The 13,516-nt window shown below is 55.0% G+C and overlaps 1 protein-coding gene and 1 long non-coding RNA gene across 2 annotated transcripts in view; one reads left to right on the plus strand and one right to left on the minus strand.

Annotated features, from left to right (window-relative positions):
* The window catches only part of LOC107181589, a 21,004-nt gene extending 12,067 nt beyond the window's left edge, over positions 1 to 8,937 (minus strand). The window contains exons 1-2 of the long non-coding RNA XR_001512249.1: positions 8,927 to 8,937; positions 3,898 to 3,899 (exon numbers count right to left, since the gene is read on the minus strand). This is a non-coding gene — a long non-coding RNA (uncharacterized LOC107181589). The remainder of the gene's footprint in view (positions 1 to 3,897; positions 3,900 to 8,926) is intronic.
* Positions 1 to 13,516, plus strand: part of GFRA2 (GDNF family receptor alpha 2) — a 106,897-nt gene that overhangs the window by 82,489 nt on the left and 10,892 nt on the right. Inside the window, exons 6-8 of the mRNA XM_006778388.2 lie at positions 9,526 to 9,635; positions 10,341 to 10,481; positions 12,380 to 12,552. Of these exons, the coding sequence (XP_006778451.1) occupies positions 9,526 to 9,635; positions 10,341 to 10,481; positions 12,380 to 12,552 (424 nt within the window). The remainder of the gene's footprint in view (positions 1 to 9,525; positions 9,636 to 10,340; positions 10,482 to 12,379; positions 12,553 to 13,516) is intronic.

Here is a 13,516-nt window from a genome sequence, read left to right on the forward strand (position 1 = left end):
CTGGCAGCGGGCACCAAGGGACAAGGATCTGTGAAACATCACAGTTGGGAACGTGTGTGTCTTGATATTGCTACAGGGTATGGGGTGGGAGAGAGGAGGAGGAGTGTGAGGATAGATGATATGCTATAGATCAGCAGGGGGCCAATGATAGGTGGGGATCAGGGTGGCAAGTGATGGGCTGTCAGAGGCCAGGGAGTCCCTCCTTTGTGGGTGTTAGCGGGGCTGTAGTCACCATAGTAGCTCGTGGGCATGGTCCTTGGTGTTGTCCACGAATCTCGGGTCCTCTTGCCAGAGATGACTAGACCATTGCTGTGGATGAGGACACTCCCAGAGGGTAAATAACTGGCCCAGGGTTGTAGCCCTGCGATCACAGAGCTGGGGTTTGAATGAGGTGGTTCGGCGGCTGGGGTTTTGTCCATAATCGCTCCGCCTCTCTTGTTGGTCTGCAGTTTCGGCTAATCATGTACCTCTGGGGCTCTTTTCCCCGAATGTTATGTCAGGAAAATGTGATTTGATGTAAGAACCTATCTGAATTTCTGCAAGAATATGCCATGGAATAATAGGGTTGGGATGGATTGTGAAGGTTGACACACACATTCCCTGGAGGCTGAAGGGAGGGGAAATGCTGAGACTAACAAAGGTAGGAGGGAACTGGGTCCTTGAGTAGGAGGTCCTACTGGAACAGGAACGAGAAGGTCAGAACAGCTTGACCTGAGAGCAGAGACCCTAAGCTAATGAGAGCCCAGGGGTCAGAGTTTCGGGACTAATTACTGGGTTTGGGAAGACCACGTGAGGGGTGGACCACTGGCGACTGGGACCTTGCCTGCTCCTTGGCCACCACAGGATGGCCTGCTACCCCTGACTTGAGGACGGTGGACCTGGAGGTTTTTGTCTGCAGCAGGACGGGGGCAGGCATGGGGAGGGAGAGAGGGAAGAAACCTAACCTCACACAGTGAGCAGGAGCCATATCAGCATTCAGAGAAAGTTGAAAGAAATCTTTCAGCTGGCTGGCTACCTAGCTCAAGGCTAACCACACTCTTAACACAATAATAAGTCAATCCTTACTGAATAATTAAATAGAGAGCCTTCATAAGTATTGACTTAACGTGACAGCAAGTCTATAGTGACTTGGGGTTTGCTTATGTAAACACAATCTCTTGTTCAGCTTACTTAGCAGTTCAATGAAATAGAACAGTCCTTCAATTAAAATCAAATGCTGAATACATTTAATTCTTTTCTCTTTTTACGGGGTAATAATAGGTTTGGAACATAGGTGAAGGGATGGGGGTGGGGTGGGGAGGAGAGAAGGGTACCTGCGCCCACATGCCTGTATTGTTAGAGGACTCAGAGGAGTGTATCCACTGGCGATGTCCAGAAGAAGGAAGTGGTCTGGGTTCCCATCTTGGGTCCCAGGTGGGAGATCCATGTGGGCGTGGGTTGACTTCTGTCCCATCGGACCCTCCCGATCCTCTCTCAGAGCAGGTGTGGGTTGGCCACTGTGGTTGGTGTGTCAGACTGTTGATGGTGGCCTGAGTCTAACTGATTGCTTCTGGTCAGCTGGGGTCCAGTGGCTCAAACCACAGCCTCTTCAGGTCATTTTCTGTGGATGGTTTCATGGCTCATCTGGAGGAGAGAGGGGATGCTGGGTGAGCTCCAGGCTGCATGGCAAAGAGGGACAAGGGGGGAAGGTGGCATCCCACTGACTCCCTTGGTGATGCCGGAAGAGAAATAAACCTCCCTGGTTCTGTGGCTGCAGTGCCAGGACCGGGGGAGAGTAGTGAGTTGGGAAAGAGATGGCTGGGTAGGGGCAGGGACAACACGGTAGCAGCGAAAGCCCACGGGCTCAGGAGTAAGATCTGGAGCTGAGCCTCTGGCCCCGTTGCTGGGATTTGAGTTAATTAATTAACCTCCCCAGGCTTCTGTTTCCTTATCTGTAAAACAGGGCAGTCCTGCCAACCTCAGAGACTCATTGTCAGAATAAAATGTGGTGATGTCAGTGGAAGGACTTTGCGTGACGCCGTATAAATGCAGGAGGTGCTTGTCAATAGGTCAGAGATATGACGTCCCTTTGTCCTGAAGAGAAAGAGCTTATGTGTCTCCACAGTGTTCATGCTCAGGAGTGGTCAGCAGTGCCCTCCAACCACAGTAACAGAGGCAGCAGGCATTGATGGGCATTGATTGGCATTGCCGGGCACCCACTGCACACCAGACATTGTCCAGGCACTTCCGTATATTTGCTCATTGGACATCTCATTCATCCTCCCCACAGCCTTGTGAGGGAAGAACTGTCATTCCCTCCATTTCACAGAGGCCTGGAGAGGTTTAATGACTCAAGGCCACACAGCTAGTAAGTAGCTGGGCCAAGGTTCAAACCCCGTCAGCATGACGTGATGTCAGAAGCTGGACTTCACGACTAGGGAGTGCTTCTGTGGAGGGGTTGGGGTGGGGGTGTGGGGTGGGGAAGGATGCTTGAAGAATCCAGGGTCTCCAGTGAGTGGAGATCAAACTTTTCTACGTGCAACAGCTTGCCCCGAGGTCTTGGTCATGTCCAGATGGGTTCCATCTGCATTTCCCAGGCTCTGTCTCGAGCCTGCCAGCTCCCAGGAATGGGAATCAGAGCTGCCCCAGGCTGAGGAGCCCGTCCCCTGAGCTGGTAGCTTTTCTCTCAGTCTTGTTGTCTTGGACAGAGAGTCCACCGAATTTGTTGATGCTTCTGGAACCAATAACATTTTGTCTAACTGAAGATGAGAAACATCATTGTTTATAATAGGCCCCGTACAATTAAACGAAAAGAAATAATTACAGTCTTAAAATGACTTTATTAAAAGAGAACATAATGAACAGCAGGTTGTATTAGCATCTTCTGAAATCTACTTCTGGATCTTGTCGGTTCCTAAGCTCACTAATTCCCCTGATTGTGACCAGGGTGCATAAACTGTCTTATCTCCTGCTTTTTATCGCTTCACATGATTTCGTGTTTGAATTTTCATATATTGGTGCAATCCTCCTCCTTGTCATCTCCAATAGTGATGTGGCTTTCGGCGGCTTATCTGTCTGAGCCATTCCTCTCTCGCTGGCGGGGAGAGGACGCCAGGCCGGGGCGTCTTCCTCCCTGAATTTTACCGTCGTCCATTTTCCGAGTTGCTCTCGCTGAAGCGCTCCTGCCCCTTTGGCTCTTTAGTGTGGGTTATTCATACCCTTTGTGGGTGTGAGTTTTGGTCTGTGACCTTCCTAGTGTGTGCTTTCTGGTTGCTGTGAACTTGACAGAGAACATCACATCAAATCAGAGAGCTAAGCTAAATAGTAGTCATGTTTTCTGTTATAAGTGACAGAGACCCAACTAGCTTAAGAAAACTTAGAGGCTGGAACTTGGTTCCCATTTCTCTGGGCTCACACCTATGCAGTCTCATAGCCAGAAAGAAGGATGCTGTCCCATGCCTGCTCCACCAGCAAGACTTCAGGGAAGGGCCCTGTCTGGCCCAGCATGTACATTCCTTCTCCCTGGACCAGTCAGTGTGGCTGGGAAAAGAATGGTGTGGTTTGTGCTGCCTGGGCCATGTGTCCACCTGCAGCCTAGGAGGGGGGTGGTGCTATGGTTGACAGCCTGGCTGGAGGAGGAAGTCCCCAGCCCGCCCCGAGGGGAGCAGCTCTTCTGGCAGAAAGAGTAAGTTCCCGGTGTGCGCTTTCAGGATGCACAGGAGGGAAGGAAGCCGGTTGGTACTTCAGGCCGTGAAGCGAGTGGTGGCAGTGTCTAGAGGAGGCAGGCAGGGATGGAGGGCCAGGCTGTCCACCGTGAGCCCCGGCCCCGGAGGTGTCAGAAAACAGCCGTGTGGGTGAGATCCACCTTCCCCTTTCTCAGTGCCACGTACACTGAACCCACTTAACGAGGCCCTGCACCGCTAGAGGGGCCCGCAGGCAGCCGTTCCAGAGGCACATGGGCCTAGTAAAGCCGTTTGCTCTGCGTTCCCATAAATTGCCTGGGAAGCTGTTATGAGTGATTTGCTCTTCTTGGGAGCCCTTTCTTGCCTCCACGAAATATTCAAGTGCCCTGTTGGTTTGCGTGAGGCAGTGCTGGTGGCTACCCTGGAAGCATTGTTAGCAGCGGGGGCTCCTGGCAGCAGAGCCAGAGAGAAGACCCTGTCCTCACGGGAAGGTGCCTGGCCCCGGTTTGCTGGCTGCAGGATATGCATGTGTGTCCTGCTGCTTGGAGCGACGCTGTCTTCACAGTGAAATCACCTCTGTCTACCTTATGGGGTTGCTCAGAATTAAATGAGAGAGCAGTGTCTGGCACACAGTCGGTTCTCAGTAAACATTAGCTCCCTTTCCTGTTTCTCCACGTCTCCAACCAGCAGAACATTGGTTTCCTAAGAAGATGGAACTTTGGGACATCGACAATAACTTCAGACCAAGCGCTGTGTGTTGGCCAGCATTGGAATGTTTGGGGGTTCTGTGGGAGCAATTCACCCCAATTTTATATGAGGCCAGACAGATTTGAGAAAGTGTATGTGTTTGGGTGCAATCTGGATTAAGGGGGTGTCTCATTGATAACTGGCACCTGTACTTTCTCTTGACTAAGACCAAAGCACGGAACTGAGAGGCATGTCCAAGTGTAGCTGTGTCTGTGTGGGGACAGGGGTGTGTGTGTGTGTGTGTGTGTGTGTGTAGGTGTGTGTGTGCGTATAAACATGCAAACTCTTTGCCATCTAACCAGGAGCTATGGCCTGAAGCATCACTTTCCTCATTGGCTGGGCCTGGAGTGGGGGCAGGGAAAGCTGAGACCAGCTCTGCAGCCTGTGCAGCTGCCATGTCTCCGGAAGCACTTGCCTCCAGGTCACCTGGAGGGCTGGGCAAAGCACAGGTGACTGGGCCCTGCTCTGGATGTCAGATCTGCTAGGTCTGGGGCGGGGCCTGGGAATGTGCATTCCTACCAAATTCCCAGCTGACGGCTTGGTCTTTGGACCCCACTTTGAGAATCGCTGACCTGTAGGAAGTCAGTTTACCCCTGCACCCCCTCTGCATGATTTCTGTTGTGAGGGTCGGTCTTCACACATCTTGACTTTGCAGGAGCAAATCTGCCCAGCAAACAGGACTGCAGGGTCTAACAAATAAGGTACAGGGTGCCTCGCTACATTTGAATTCCAGATAGACAATGGAATACTGGTTAATGTAAGGATGCTCCAAATATGGCATGGACATGCTCACACTGAAAAGTGTATTATTGCTTATCTGAAATTCAAATCAGATGGGTGTCCTGCATTTAATCTGGCAATTGTTTAATCAAATTGGGGGTCAAGTGTCCCTCTCCGTCTCTCCGCTGATTTCCTGTGATTGAATGGGCTACAGCTGCACAAGAAACAAGCCCTCAGAGGGTTTGTGTTTTGGACAGACCCACCTGCTGCCGCACTCACTTGGCAGTCTGCACTTGATCTCGGCGAGATGGACTTGGCTTCTGTTCATATCGGTCCTCTTGCTGGCTCTCTGCTTTTCTCGCTTCGTGGTCTGCTTGTCTTTCTCTCTCTCCTCCTTTCTTTGATGCCATCTCTCTTATGGGGGCTGCGAAAGGAAGACATCTGAGAAGCGATGGGGCTGATCCAGGGAGGCCTGTCCTGGGAGGGAGAGCAGAGTCCACGAGACAGGTGACCGAGGGCGCCTGCAGGGGGAGTGGCACCTGGCCCGGCAATGGTGCAGTGATCACAGCTGGCTCGCGTGCATGTGCAAGGACACCATCGCCTTGGGGGCTGCACCTACCAGGGCTGGTGTGTGTCGTGGTTGGAGTCGAGTGTGTCGTGGCTTGAAGGAAATTGACACTATGTGTCTCATGTTGACAGAGTGCTCCAGGGACCTCAGTGTGTCTTGCGGGGAGGGGAGGACCTGAGCCATCATAGGCCTCCTGGAGTCTTGGACGGGACAGCCTCCTAAATGGTCCCATTTGCCACTCTCGCTTGCCAAGGCTGCTTGCTCCTCCCCCGCCCCCACCCACCCCCGCCCCTTCCTCTGCCATCTGCTGGCCTTGGGCCTGCTCCCCCTCCCTGTGCTCTGGATAGAGCTGTGGCCTGCCGTGAAGGAAGTAGGCCATGGCCTCAGGGGAGCAAGGCAGCCCTTCGTATTGGTTACCCTGGGGCCCAGTGCATGGTGCCTGGCTTCGGGGGCCTGCCTCCTCCTCCTGTGTTCTCAGTGTGGCAGGCAGTGTGGGGGCAGGAGGGCATCGCTCACCTGCTGTCCAGCAGGGTGCCTGGCGCCTGGAGGTGAGGGAGGGGTGAGGGAACTGTCTCCCTGTTCACACTGCCTTGCATGAGACCCACATCCACCTGGGCAGGTAACAGGTGTCTTTTTCTTTTATCAGACGCAGGGAAAGCTGCTCCCGGTGTGTACTTGCCGGTGGCAGGCACAGTGCTGGGACGAGGCGCCCGGGTGGCAGGGAGATAAGGGTGATTGATGCCTCTCCTCTGTGCCCACGTCTCTCAGGCCCCTGTGAGGGAGGGAGGCCGGCATGGCTCACCCATTGGTAACTGGGGACACTGAGCACAGGCCGCATCATGGCCAAGGGATGGGCAGAGCGTGGCCTGGTGACAGAACCTCTCCTCTGCAGCAGCATGATTGCCCGCCCGTCCTCACGGGCAGGCTGTCTGGGCGGCTCCCTCACCTGCAGGGGGGCCCTCGGGTCTGCTTAGTGGGCAGTTGCTCCCATGGGACCTGGCCTGGTGGGCACTCTGCCCAGTCCCCACTCCCTGGGAATTCCTTTCTGACATTGCAGGGACAGGCGTGCCCTCCCCACCCTCAGTCTCTCGGTCATGTGGCAGGGGCTCAGCACGTGTTTGGAGAAAGGATGGGTAGATATCTACCACCGCATCCAGACCCAAGGTGTTTGGATGAAGAAATCAGTAGGGTCTGCCCCTTGGGAACGTGGGTTCCAGTTGGAGAGACCAACAGGGCAACAGCAGTAAATGTCTATACCATTAAGTATTTGCTTGCCTGGTCCAGATGTTGTCTGCAGCTGGAATACAGAGGTGGAGGCAGTCAGAAAGGACTTCACGGGGCAGCATGGCAGGGGAGCACTGGGGAAGCAGCAGGAGGGAGCCGGGCCCTACCTGTGATCAAATGGCATTGGACAGGCTCCTGTGTTTTGGCTAAGAGATGGTATTTGGGTGCCTCCTTGGCGGGAAGGAGATGGACCTGCAGAGCTGGGTTGCGCCCGATGCTGCTCACCTGCGGTCCTCAGTGCTGAGGCTGCTGGAGGAGACATTTGGCCAAAGCTAACCCCTCTCACCCCCTCATAACTCCCGCCTCGTTTGCTTGGTTGTGGGGTGGACAGCCGCTGGTCTTCCATGTGATGTGAAGTCCTGTCCTGTGGGGGCTGAGGCTGGGTTGGAAAAGCTGCTTTTCCCTGCTTGGGGGCCGGGTGGGGAGGAGCTAGAGGGCGTATTTATGGGCAGGAGGGAGGTGGCGAGAACCTCGGGTCCCATTCTTTTCCTGGGAAAGACAGAATATGTTTCCAGTGCTGCAGGATGCTGGGTCTGGAAGGACGTTGAATGCTTCTGCACAGGAGCAGGGACCTGCCAGCTGGGCTTCCGCCCCGTTGAAGTCTGGGACGCAGGCCCGGCTCACTGAGCAATCAGGATGGGCTTTGTTGAGGCTTGACTTCCTCCTCTGTACACTGGAACCATCATACACCTGCTTGCCAGATCTCAGATTCTTTGTGAAGGTTCAGTGATAAAGGGTGGCTGTGAACACCTTTTTTTTAAAAATTGTGGTAAATTCTACATAATATAAAAGTTACCATTGTATCCATTTCTCAGTGTCCAGCGTGTGGCACGAAGTGCGTTCGCATGGTTGTGCAACCATCACCGCCATCATTTCCAGAGCCTTTTCATTTTCTCAAACTCTAGAAATAGCTTTTAAGCCAGGAACTAAGAGCATGTTTTATTCATTTGATAAACAAGGAAACTCAGTCTCCGAGGAGCAAGGATTCACCTGAAGTCCCTGTGATCAAGGGGCACAGCGGACGTGGTAATCCCGGGCCCCACACCCCTCACTCGCTGCCTCTGCAGAGCTTCCCTCTTCCAGCCCGCACCCCCCGGACCTGGGGCCCCAGGCAAACCTGAATTTGTCCTGTGGTGGGACCCACAAGCCGCCTCTGTGAGGGCGGTGCTCTCAGGCTCTCCTGGTCTGTCGGTCTATTTCTCTTCTCCGTCCTCAAATGAGACAGAGTCTGGTGGAGAGCCTGGGGGGCTGAATTCAGGGTGAGCGTCGGGATGATTGTATGAGGAACCTCACCGTGTGGAAAGAGCTGGGATAGGGAGTCAAGGGCTGGCTCTTGGTCCTTCTGCGGTGTTCCCACTGAGCACGTATCTGTTGAGGTCCTACTGTGTGCCGTCATTGGGAACATAGCAGTGAACAAGACCTATTACTCTGGCTTGCAGCTGCTGTGAGACAAATGATACGCGGGGACCCCGGGGCAAAGGGCACTGGCCTCTAGGAGGCAGTGAGGGGGAGGGGAGGGGAGGCGGGCCCAGCCAGGCTGATATGATAGCTTGTGTCAGGGCGCTGGGCTAGAAGGAAGAAGGAGCGGGAATCACTGTGGTGCCCTGGGCTCCTTGGGACCCTCCACACTGGGGGACAGACCCCGTCAGCCGCCTGCCTCCAGGACGCTCAGGGCCGAGGGGAGCACAGGGCCGTGTGCACAGTTCAGAAGCGGTGTCACTGGTGCCGACAGAGAGGACTGGGCGATGCAGGGGAAGAGGCCGATTCTACTGGGTGGGACCTGGAAGCTGGTGGCTTGGGGCCGGGAGGCTGTGCTCTGGTTTGGTGAAGAAGAGGTGGGTGAGGACGCCCTCCGGGTATCTCACCCCAGGGGGATTCTTGTTCCTCCCTGGGGCCACTGCTGGGACCTCACCACCTCCTGTGAGGCCACTAGGGCAGGGTTCACATACCCGTTCTGCAGGTGGAAGAGGGATGTGTAGAGGGACCTGGCAGGTCACCGGGAGTGCGGCCAAGCAGGAGGTGGCACCAGCTTTCCTGCCTTGGTCCCGGGCACGTTTGGTGCACTCGTTGCGGGTTCTCTGACTGAACCATCCATCCGGAGTGGATGTGCCTCAACTGTGTGATCTCCAGGAGCCCCTTCCTCTAGGACAGCGGTCCTCAACCTGTGGGTCGCGACCCCTTTGGGGATCGAACGACCCTTTCACAGGGGTCGCCTAAGACCATCGGAAAACACATATATAATTACATATTGTTTTTGTGATTAATCGCTATGCTTTAATTATGCTCAATTTGTAACAATGAAATTGGGGGTCACCACACCATGAGGAACTGTATTAAAGGGTCGCGGCATTAGGAAGGTTGAGAACACTGCTCTAGGAGCTCTCAGCCTTGGGCCCCAGGCTCGGGGGCCCTGTGTTCCTCTGCTCCCTCTCTCTGGCTCCCTCCAGCCCAGGAAGCTGGGAGGAAGCCCTGTGCCGCAGAGGAGGCGGGAGGGAAGGCAGCCACGCTAATTCGTTCGCTCTACGTGTCTTCTCCCAACACTAGGTCCCGGCTGGCGGACTTCCACGCCAATTGTCACGCTTCCTACCAGACGCTCACCAGCTGTCCAGCCGACAATTATCAGGCGTGTCTGGGCTCCTACGCGGGCATGATTGGTAAGCCACCCACTCCTGCCCGGGCTCACAGTGACTGCGAGCTGCCCAGCGGGCAGGGGCCGAGGCCCAGCTCCAGCCAGTGGGGGGACACCTGACTCGCCTTTCCTGGTGGTGGTTTCAGCTAGAGCTGCCGTGGGAAACCAGAGGCCAGGTTGACTGTTTCATGGGGGAGTAGGGCCTGAGGAACTTACAAGGATTTCAAAATCAGAAGAAGTAATACTGGTTGCAGGGTCTGACATTGCAGGTGCTGTGCTAAGCAGTTTACATGACGAATTCTCCTAACAGCACTTTCTAGGGCGGTGCTGGGATCTCCGTGCTGCAGATGGGGAAACCGAGGTTTAGGGAAGTGGAGTAATGTGCACAGGTTCACCTGTTGGCACTGGGTCCCGAGCCCAGGATGTGAGCCCAGTCGCATGAACTCCAGAACACACTCTGCTTGGGGGCCAGGAGAAAGCACGGGACACGCTCAGGATCGGGGGTGGGGGTGGGGGGGCGCATCCCCATACCCTCTGCCCCCTGCTGACCCCATGGTTCCCTGGAATAGTAACACTCAGAGTTTGGACTATGAGTTGGGATGTATGTGTGTTTGGGGGCAGGTGGGACGGAGGAAGGCTTCCAAACCTCTTATCTTGGTGTCGGGTCTGGGGGCCCAGAGAGGAGGTCTCACTGCTCCCCTCCCCTTTGCCTCCCTTTCTCCCTGTCCAGGGTTTGACATGACGCCCAACTACGTGGACTCCAGCCCCACTGGCATCGTGGTGTCCCCCTGGTGCAGCTGTCGGGGGAGTGGGAACATGGAGGAGGAGTGTGAGAAGTTCCTCAGGGACTTCACCGAGAACCCCTGCCTTCGTAAGTCCTGCAGTCCCCCCTCACCCCCCAGCAGCCCCTCCCACCCTCATCCCAAAGGGGCCCTGAGGCTGCCTGAGCCATGCCCTTCCTCCTCCATCGGGACAGCCAGTGACCTGTGGGGCTGCTTCAGCAGGGTGCCATCTGTGGAGACGGTGGCTGGGCTTTCCGAGTCACACCGAGCTGTTTGTGGCCAGCCTCAGTTTGCCACTGAGGCCATGAGTGTCAAGTCAGGCTGAAGGGTTCTGATCTACTATGCTGACAGCTTCAGACAGGTCCTCTGGGACAGCCCCATGGTGAGGCCCTCGGCTGTCTGTCGCTTCTCCCTTTGGGATCCATTTTTAAGGATCCATTGGAATTAGTGACTTTTTTTTCCAAGTTATCAAACTCCTAATCCAAAGGCTGGAGAACAAGGTGAGCCACCAGCTCTGTCTGCCTCCATCTCTTCAGACTGACACCTCTGCTACCCACTCCCACCTGAAGGTCTCTCCCCCTCCCTCCCCTCATTCTTCCTTCTGTCCATCTGTCCATGCTGCCTTTCTGTATGGCCCTGGGAATTCGGAGAAACAAGTCATAGTGCCTGTCATGGTCAGCTTGCAGTCTGACTGAGGTCCGTGTGGACACAGCCCGGGGGGAACATGCTGGGGAAAGGTCTGCACAAGGCTCACCCAGAGTCCAGGGTGGGATGCCTGGCTCAGCCTGCAGTAGGGAGCCCCTGGAGGCTCCTCACGGGCGACCCCCTGAGGGACAGGGCCATTGGTCAGCTGTAGCTGCAGGGAGGGCATGCCTGTCCACCTGGGCAGGGAGAGCTGTGAGAACCACAGACCATGGAGCCTTGGTACAGAGCATGGGGTTGCCTGGAGTTGTCTGGGCAGGATGGGAATCCCCCTCCCAAAGGGGATCCTGTGGTCCCCATGGTGCTGGGGTGGTGGTGTGGGCCACTGGTTCCGGGTCAGATCTGCATTTCAGAGGTTCACCCTCTGGTCCAGTGTGGAGGGGTGAGGTAGGGATGTGGTGCTGACCAGTCACCCACAGAGGGTCCACTCAGAGGGAGGGACAGTGATGGCTGAGGATCTGAGCAGGGTCAGCGAGGGTGGAGGGAGGGAAGGGAGAGAGCTTTAGGAGGCGGGCTCAAATGGCGGCAAGTGGGTGATTAGGGAGGTGAACTGAGGGGTTTGGGTAGGGAGAGATGAAGCCTTCCAGATTGGAAACACGGGAAAACAGCGTGGACACGGAAGGGAGTGGTGCCTGGTTCAGGTGTAGATATGATGAGCTTGAGGACATGGAGGTGGGAATTTCTTTAGGCATTTGGTTAGAGGGTTAAGTCTTGGGGACAGTTTTGTCCAAGAGGTTCCATTAATTTAGTCCTCAGTGAGTTAGTGCTAACCAATGGTGTGGGAGTCGGTGAGGCCACTCAGGGATGAAGGTGAGTCTGAGGCCCTTGGAATGCCATTGATGGGGACCTAGAAGCACCTGAGGTGGCAAAGGAGCCTGGGGAACCAGTGCCTGGGGGGCTGGGGTGGCGGAGCCCTGAAGTGGGCGTGTCTGCAGCACTGAATGGCACTGGGAAGAGGGTGCTGGCTGCCCTGGGCATGGCCTGCTCCTCCCTCCAGGCTTCCACGCTCGCTCCCAGCACCCTCCTCCCCTCCTCTGCACTCCTCACCACCTATGTTTCTTTCTATTCTGGTCTCTTGTCTTTCTAATCTCCCTCTTGCTATTTTCTTCTCCACATGGGAGACCTCGTATCTGAAGGGGAGCTTTGGCGCAGTTGAGTCTGGACCAGCTGCACTGTGCCCTCGGCTCTGGGCTGTGACAGGGAACATAGTGGCAGAGAAGGCGAGGGGCAAAGTGACGGAGGTGCCCTTGATTTCTCTGCCTCTACCTGCTCTCTCCCTCCACAGGGAATGCCATCCAGGCCTTTGGCAACGGCACAGATGTGAACCTGTCCCCCAAAACTCCCTCATTCCCAGCTACCCAGGCTCCTCAGGTGGAGAAAACACCTTCTTTGCCAGATGATCTCAGTGACAGCACCAACCTGGGGACCAGCGTCATCACTACCTGCACATCTGTCGAGGTGAGGGGCGTGGGGATTGGAGCCTGGGCAGCTGAGGGCTTGGAGAAGCACCATGCTGTCAGGCGGGTGTGGGAAGTTAGCCAACTGGGGTGCACAGGTCCCTCCCTTTGGATCAGGGACCCAGGGCAGGGAGGAACTGGTGGGGCTAGTTGCCCATGTATTCATTCATGAGACATTCACTTTGCAAGTAGCCAGCGCCTGCTCGACCACAGGATTGTACCAGGTCGCAGGGGGTGCAGGGGAAATGGGGTGGTTACCATGTATCAGCCATCTGCTCCTTCCCAAGCGTGTGCCAGCAGCTCTCCCAACTTCACTGAATTTCCACACAGAGAGGAGGTTCTTATTTTACAGGACCTGACCCAGAAGGCTCAGGCAACCTGCCCCAGCTCTCACAGCTAGTTACAGGCGGCATTAGATTTCACCTACGTCTGAGTCCAAGCCCATGATGATCATTTCTTTGTCTGTCGTCCGTTCATCCATCCAACATGGGTTATGCACTCAGAGTGTGTCCTTATGCGAGATGCTAGGGAGATGCTGGTGAATGAGTTTGACACGAGCCTGGTTTTGTGGTCCTTATTGTGTTGTCAAAGGTCAAACAGTCTAACAACCATTAGATAGGGACTGCGGTCAGAGTCATAACAGGGCACAGGTGGCACTGTGGAGGTCCTCATAGGGCGCCCCACTTGACTTCTCTCTCTCTGCTGACCTACCATCATGTCACACTTGTGCTACAGTAGATTCTTTGCATATTAACTTGGCTCTACTCAAAACACACACACACAAAACCATGCACACTCAATGACATGCACTCACATACACTCATGCGTTCTCTCTCTCTCTCTCTCTCTCTCTCTCTCTCTCTCTCTCTCTGTCTCTCTCTCTCTTTCCATGATCAGAGATATCACCTTTTGGATGGGTATTCAAACAAATAATAAAATTGTTTCACTGTTTTGAAATTTAAACA

The sequence above is a fragment of the Myotis davidii genome, unplaced genomic scaffold (assembly GCF_000327345.1).
Source record: "Myotis davidii unplaced genomic scaffold, ASM32734v1 scaffold448, whole genome shotgun sequence".
NCBI lineage: Eukaryota > Metazoa > Chordata > Mammalia > Chiroptera > Vespertilionidae > Myotis > Myotis davidii.